The sequence below is a fragment of the Orycteropus afer genome, unplaced genomic scaffold, assembly GCF_000298275.1.
Source record: "Orycteropus afer afer isolate SDZICR_OR568_19922 unplaced genomic scaffold, OryAfe1.0 scaffold00840, whole genome shotgun sequence".
In the NCBI taxonomy this organism is placed as follows: Eukaryota; Metazoa; Chordata; class Mammalia; order Tubulidentata; family Orycteropodidae; genus Orycteropus; species Orycteropus afer.
Genome location: NW_006922427.1, coordinates 237,188 through 244,563, shown reverse-complemented (window position 1 = coordinate 244,563; position 7,376 = coordinate 237,188). Strand labels below are relative to the sequence as shown.

The window sequence follows — 7,376 nt, the reverse complement described above, 5'->3', positions numbered from 1 at the left end:
TAAGACTTTTTTTTTTTTTTTTTAAATCATAAGCAGAGAGAGAGAGAGAGAGAGAAGCAGAAATGGGACCTTAGAACATTTCAAAATTTACTCTGATGTTTGGGGATGTTTATGTAGAGTAGCAAAGAGCACTGGCAGGGTAGTGAGTAAATCATTTGGCTGATAACCAAAGGGTCAGTCATGTGAGCTCATCAGCCCCTTCATGGAAATAAAATGAGTCATTCTGCTTCCAGAATGATTTAAAGACTTGGGAATCCAATAGAGGTTTCTATGCATGGTAGTGAGGTTTTTTGTTTGTTTGTTTGTTTTTTTTTTAAGAAGCAAAATAAACAATTGAAAGTCTAACAAACAGTCTATCCTATACTGACTATTTAGCTATTCAGTTAGGAGGTTGAAAAGTGTGATTAATAGAGGAATTTAAAAATCAAGATTATAACTTAGTACTTGGCAATATTAGGAAATAAGCACTTTATATTGATTAGCCAAAGCTAAATATTGATAACTAAAACTTAGAAAATAATATTGAGCACACAGACTTCAAGAAGTAAATCTAACTTCTAATTTTTTTAAAAAAAAAGGTGTTGCAGTAACTCACATATGTTTTAAGGTAAAAGTAAAGATTATAAACATCAATGTGAAACATCAATGTGAAAATCATCTTTGTGCCACTAATTTTTTTCATATAGCAATTCAGTCACTTATTTATTTTAATTTATGTTTAATTCTTTATACACTCTGCTTCATTTAACATTTATTCTTCCTGCTATGTGATTATCTTTAGAATAATCACCCTTATTGTATTAAAATAGGTTTAGGATATTTTTCTTTTACTTTTTTGTGGATGCTTTACAATAGATTTTGGACAGATGCATGACACCTTACTTTGTAATGGAATGGTGTTTCTTTTTTAACAAAAGGTTTAATTGGTCATACAAGTATGCAACTGTATAATTTCCAGAAAAACTCATAATTAGATGAATCACAGATATTATTAAAAAAAATTGGTTCCCTAATATTTATTTACCTTCCATATTTTTGTTTCTTACTTTAAGGAAAACCAATTAATATTCTATGGAGAATTATAATGAAACATCAACTGATTTCATTTTATTAGGGCTGTTCCCATCTTCAAGAATTGGCCTGTTCCTCTTCATTATCATTATTCTCATTTTCCTATTGGCTCTGACTGGCAACCTGTCCATGATCCTCCTCATCCTGCTGGACACCCATCTTCATACACCAATGTATTTCCTGCTTAGTCAACTTTCCCTCATGGACCTGAATTACATCTCTACCATTGTCCCCAAGATGGCTGCCAATTTCCTTCTTGGAAACAAGGCAATATCCTTCATTGGATGCGGAGTTCAGAGTTTCTTCTTCTTGACTTTGGCTGTTGAAGAAGCACTTCTATTGACATCTATGGCTTATGACCGTTATGTGGCCATTTGCTTCCCTCTCCACTATCCCATTCGTATGAGCAAAAAGGTTTGTGTCTTGATGATTACAGGATCTTGGATAATGGGATCTATCAACTCCTGTGCCCACACTGTATATGCACTCCGTATTCCCTATTGCAGATCCAGGGCCATCAATCATTTTTTCTGTGATGTCCCTGCCATGTTGACTCTGGCTTGCATGGATACCTGGGTCTATGAATACACAGTGTTTGTGAGTACCACCTTGTTCCTTGTGTTTCCTTTCATTGGCATCACTGGTTCCTATGGCCGTGTTCTCCTTGCTGTTTACCGTATGCCTGCATCAGAGGGGAGGAAGAAGGCTTATTCAACGTGTAGCACCCACCTCACAGTGGTGACTTTCTACTATGCACCCTTTGCTTACACTTATCTACGTCCAAGATCTTTCCGTTCTCCAACAGAAGATAAGGTTCTGGCCATTTTCTACACTGCCCTAACCCCCATGCTCAACCCCATCATCTACAGCCTGAGGAACAAGGAGGTAATGGGGGCCCTGAGAAGGGTTACTCAGAGAATATGCTCTATGAAAGTTTAGACCAAGTTTCTTCATCAGTCCTCAAGCTACGGGTGTTTTTTTGTTCGTCAATGAATAATCATTAAGAAAAAAAAATATTATTTGAGGTATGAGGATAAGATCTGAAATTATATTAGAAGAGTTTTAAAAGTTCAAGGTTGGCAGAATAATTGCATGTTACAAAGTCAGAATATTTGTTTAAGTAATATTTTTCTATTAATATAAAATATACATAGCCCTTAAATTTCAAAAATAAGATTTATTAATATTTAGAAAATTAAATAAAGGCTGCTTAACATGAAGATTTCATTTGCCATAAAGATCCTACAATGTTAAATTTACTCTGTCTCTCAATATGATTAAATTAGAACAACAGAATAAGAAATATTTTAGCATGACTGATTTTAATCAAAAGAAAAAAAAATATTTTTCTATTAATCTATGAAATCTCTGAAGAGATTTCATTTCAAGGAAATATGAAAAACTTATTTTTTCCAGGAGAGAGGTCCTGGATATATCTGGATGAATCCTAGGGAAGTGATTTATTAATGGGATTAGAATTAGGCCTGAGGAGAAACTAAATGAGCTATAGAAGGACAAACAACTTTACAAGAAGACTAATGGAAGTTACAGCCTAATGAGTACATATTATGCTGTCTCAGACACACTCCCTAATGGAGTCCCCTGCAAGAGTCAAATTTTGCATCCTAAGTAGTTGCTATACCTTACAAAGGACAGTTTATGTTATGCATAATCTTATTCTCTATTCATTGGACTTGCAATTCTCTCAAGACATTATTTTGGGGGATTGGAATGAGGACTCAAATTCTTTGCCCTAGAATTTTAAATTGATACCCCTGTTGAGTCTGAGCCTAAACAAGTCACACTATTATTTCCTATATATAAACCCTGCCACAAAAAAGAAAATAAAAGAAAAAAAAAATAAATAAAACTCACTGCTGTTTTATAGATTCTGACTCACAGCAACTCCCATTGATTTTCCAAAGCTGTAAATAATTATGGAAGAAAACTGTCTTATCTTTCTTCCATGGAGAAGCTTATGGGTTTGAACCACCAAATTTTTGGTTAGGAGCCAAATGTCTTAACCACTACACCACCAAAGAGTGTGTGTGTGTATATATATATATATATATATATATATATATATATATGTATTAAGTATATACTTTCAGTGAAGATTGCTGTGCTGCAGATTATAGTGCTGACATGCTATTAATTCTATGAGAATAGGTAGAAAGAGAAAGCTAGATGAACACAAAAGACAAGTCATATATTAAACAAGTCAGTATAGTGATGGATGATTGACATCTTAGAATTGGAAAACAGTACTTTCCAGATAAAGAGATCTATGTTTTGAAGAAATTATATGAATTTATACATCTTTATACTAATTCCAAGTAAGTAACCCAAGTAAAAATAAGTCATTCAAAGTAAAAGTGAACTTTTATCCACTAATAACAAATTAAAGCTGGATTTACGGAATGACAAGTGAATATGACTTCCTTATCTCTTCACTTAAATGAAAATTTCTCCTCACAAAGAACTGTATAATATCTATGTGCACCTGTAGAAAAAGGTAATAGTTTGGTTACTGATCAAAGACACACCTGGTTTCACATAACTTATGTGATATTCACCTTTGTAGGGGAAGAAAGAAGACAATTGTGCTTTAGATCAATAACTAAATGCCAAACACCCACTGATCACTTATTAACTTACTATACTAATGGGGAAACAAATACTTCTATTTCACACACGCACACACACACAATGGTAAGTCAATTTGTGAATAAGGAGCTATTGTAAGCTTTTCTTTTTTCACTAAAATATCTACTCAATAATGAAATCTTCTCAATCTTGTGTGTTCGATATTTTTTAAGCATCTTCTCTCTTCCTCAATTCTTATGCCACTGTTTTACTTCAAGTATTCATCCTAGCAAGGTATCCCTACTGAATCAACATAGATTTGGGAATCTGAGATTATCAACTAGAGTTCTGGACAGGAAGCACAGAAATAAGTTCAGTACGATTCAATCAGAAAATTATTATATTCAAAGAGAATCCCCAAGAACTTTGATGAATCAGGCTTAAAATCACTAGCAAAGCCCCAATATGTGTCTGAGCATGAGTCATGTGAAGACAATACTGTTCACTCACATGGGAGCCAAACAAATCACCAGAGTCATGATTGTCATCTCTAGAATATTTAGGAATTTACTGCTATCTCATCTAAATCTTCTTAGTGGCTATGCACAAGCCTTGCTTTTTTCAGTGACCTATTCACAAGTTATTGCCTTGTGTCACAGTATCTAATGCAGAATCTAAGATATATGCCTACACCTTAATTCTAAGGCAAGAAGGGAAGTGAGTATCTGAGTTCTGTAACAGATATTTACCACCACTAATCTGTCATTTCATCACACTGCGATCCCTTGCGCATGGTTGTGATGCTAACAGCTGTCAATAGTATTTGAAATACTGGCTACATCATCTATGTGGACAGGTTTCAGTGGAACTTCTAGATTTAGACAGAACAAGAACAAGACTGACAAAAAGACTTCTGAAATTAGCCAATGAAAACTTTATGGATCACAGAAAGATGCTTGCTTAGGACACATCGTCAGGAAGAATTTAGAGGAGCACAGTATGTTTGGTTAAATTAGGGTCAGTGAGGGGAAAAGAGACCCTTGATGAGAATGATTGGTACAACAGCCACATGATGGACCTGTACATGGCAGCAATCATGAAGATGCCACAAGACCTGACAATGCCCCATTCTGTTGTGCATAAGGTCACTAGGAGTTGGAATGGGAGCTCTGGTAGCATGGTAGGTAAGACACTTGACTGCTCACCAGAAGGCTGGAGGTTCAAACCCACCAGCCACTCCTCGGAAGGAAGATGAGGCAATCTACTTCACTAGTGATACTGCCTCGGAAACACAAGGAGGGGTTACTATGAGTCAGGTCCGACTCTATGGCACATGACAACAACAACAGCAGGAGTTGGAATTGAATTTATGTAAGATTTTTATTTATCTGTGTATCTATGCATTGATATATCTGTGCATCTATCTATATACTTGTCTCTCATCTATCAGTTTAGCTAGCCAATAGATACTAGAAGTTCTACTAATATATGTAAAAGTGTGTTCAGAAGCAAAAATAATCGAATATCCTCTAGACTTTCTACTAAACCAAATGGTCACTTGGCCCCATGTTATTTATTTAAATGGGTTTTTATGGGTGAGATATAAGGTTACAAAAGAAATTAGTTTTAGGCACAGTGCTTGGGGAAATAGGTATAGGAGAGGGAAACAGGAGAAACTTTTGTGCCTTCTCCTAAGTTGCTAAGATTTGTAAATGCGCTCTTGAGACAAAATTGTAATTAGAAACAAAAGAGACCCTTGCAATGAAGGACTTTGTGAAACTGCTGGGCAAGCACTAGGGATTGAGATGTGATGATCAAATGGGACACAAAGCTGGGTAGAAAGGCTTGTTCTTGTTCTGTCTTAATCTAGAATCTCCACTGAAACCTGTCTACATAGGTGATGTACCCAGTATGTCAAATACTATTTTCAGCAATTAACACAATGTGGCCACCACAATGCAGGTACATTTGAATGCTCTCACCTCTTTTTGGCATGTCAATGGCCCTGAATTTCCCAAATTTCCAAAGATGAAGCCCTGGTACAATCTAAGGGTCATTGTGTCACCTTAAACGGCCTTTAACTATGATTATCTTTTATTTTCTCTCTTTACATTCAGAGTGCCTTAAATTTCTCCGTCAGTGATCAAATTGAAGTACAATTTGATGACATCACTTTTATCTTAGCTTGGTATCACATTCTCTCCAATAGTTTAACCACTCCTACATCTGCAGGATCATGTGATAAAACTACCCAAAGTTTATTTCCTCTTCATGTCAAATCTAATGCAATTATATGAACAAATTATGAAACACTGTGGCTTTATTCCATTCTCTATATCTAAAATAAACTACACACTGTTCTCTTAATATTATCAAATAATTCATACTTCTTTTATTTCTCAATTTTAAGGCCTAGTGTCATGTCAATAGGAAGCATGTCTAAGCCCACATTATCAATTGCATCCTTCCTGTCTGATCTCATGATTCCCCATTATTCTTATCAATAAAGCACATTATTACACATCATTATAATGATCTCTTTTTTTCAGTATCCTTCTTTTCACCATTGTTATTAACCATTTATTCTATTATTTGTATGCCAGTCTTGCTTAAACACTGCCTCTTTTCCCTTAAATATGTTTGCTCCTTAAAACATGTCTTCATTATTCTTAACCCACTGTATTTCACATAATTATTAGAATAAGTTTTCAAAGCTTGCACACTAAATGTATAAATGTGAGATTACTTTGAATTTCTGGAATAATTTTCCATGTTAAAGAGTATTTTTTTTTTTTTGGTTTCAGAAAGATTCATGAATCAGACAATAGGTCATAGTAAAACTAAGAAACATTTCAGGAAATGTTCTCTTGAACAAAAATAGGCTTAATTTACATAGAAAGCAAAGGACAGAGAGAGAGAGACAAAACAGCACATGTTTCATGTATTTTCACATGCCATTAGGTCAAGAAGGATGTGTAGAATACATAAATATTTAAATTTTCCTATTTTGCAGGGTCTGTTTAATGTCTAACTAAAACATCTAATGAAGAAGGCAGAACAAACCATGTGTGCAAGCAGAAATGTTTGTGCACATCAATGAAGTTAAACAAGATAAGGCTTTCAAAAGGAATGAGGGTGGAATCACCCAGGTGAAATCCTGAAGGGTAAAATGCAGATCCAACAACAGTAAAATATAATTTTAATGTTGACTTTCTCAATTCAATAAGGTATATATAACTTTTAAAATATGAATATACAATGAGTAAAACATCATTAATAAAGTAAGTGTGAGAATATTTGTTGTGGTAGCTAAGTTTGTGTGTCAACTTGGCTGGGCCTGGTTGAGTGGCTGGGCAGCTGGATGTAGTATCCCCCATGATGAGACTGGTAATCAACTCCATGGTGGAATCTACTGTGAGCTGCTGAGTAGCTGCCTTTAGGTATGTGGTCTCCTTCCCATATATAATCAGTAGCTTTGGGAATGGTCTCTAGCTTATGGCATGCCTGAAACCTGCATGTAGCCATGTTGTTGTTCACCAGCCTGCCATGCTCTGCCTATCTTGGGATTTTTAATAGACTTGAATTAATAGCCTACTGTGTAGCTTGGTAACATCAGGACTGTGCATTTTTACCTGTCAATTTTGGGCTTGTCAGTCTCAGCAGGCAGCAGCTGTCTGAATGAAGAAAAACTTCTAGCCCCAGGGGCCAGGAGCAGGAGG

At 35.3% G+C, this 7,376-nt stretch overlaps 1 protein-coding gene across 1 annotated transcript; it reads left to right on the top strand.

Moving 5' to 3' along the window:
- The first annotated feature begins 1,071 nt into the window (after positions 1–1,071).
- Positions 1,072–2,010, top strand: LOC103212030 (olfactory receptor 2L3). Its single transcript, XM_007958031.1, has one exon. The coding sequence runs from the start codon at positions 1,072–1,074 to the stop codon at positions 2,008–2,010; it is 939 nt and encodes a 312-aa protein (XP_007956222.1).
- Positions 2,011–7,376: the final 5,366 nt, after the last annotated feature.

What these genes read in the sequence shown, in the direction of transcription:
- LOC103212030 (XM_007958031.1), top strand. Translation starts at nt 1,072, where the DNA reads ATGGAGAATTATAATGAAACATCAACTGATTTCATTTTATTAGGGCTG.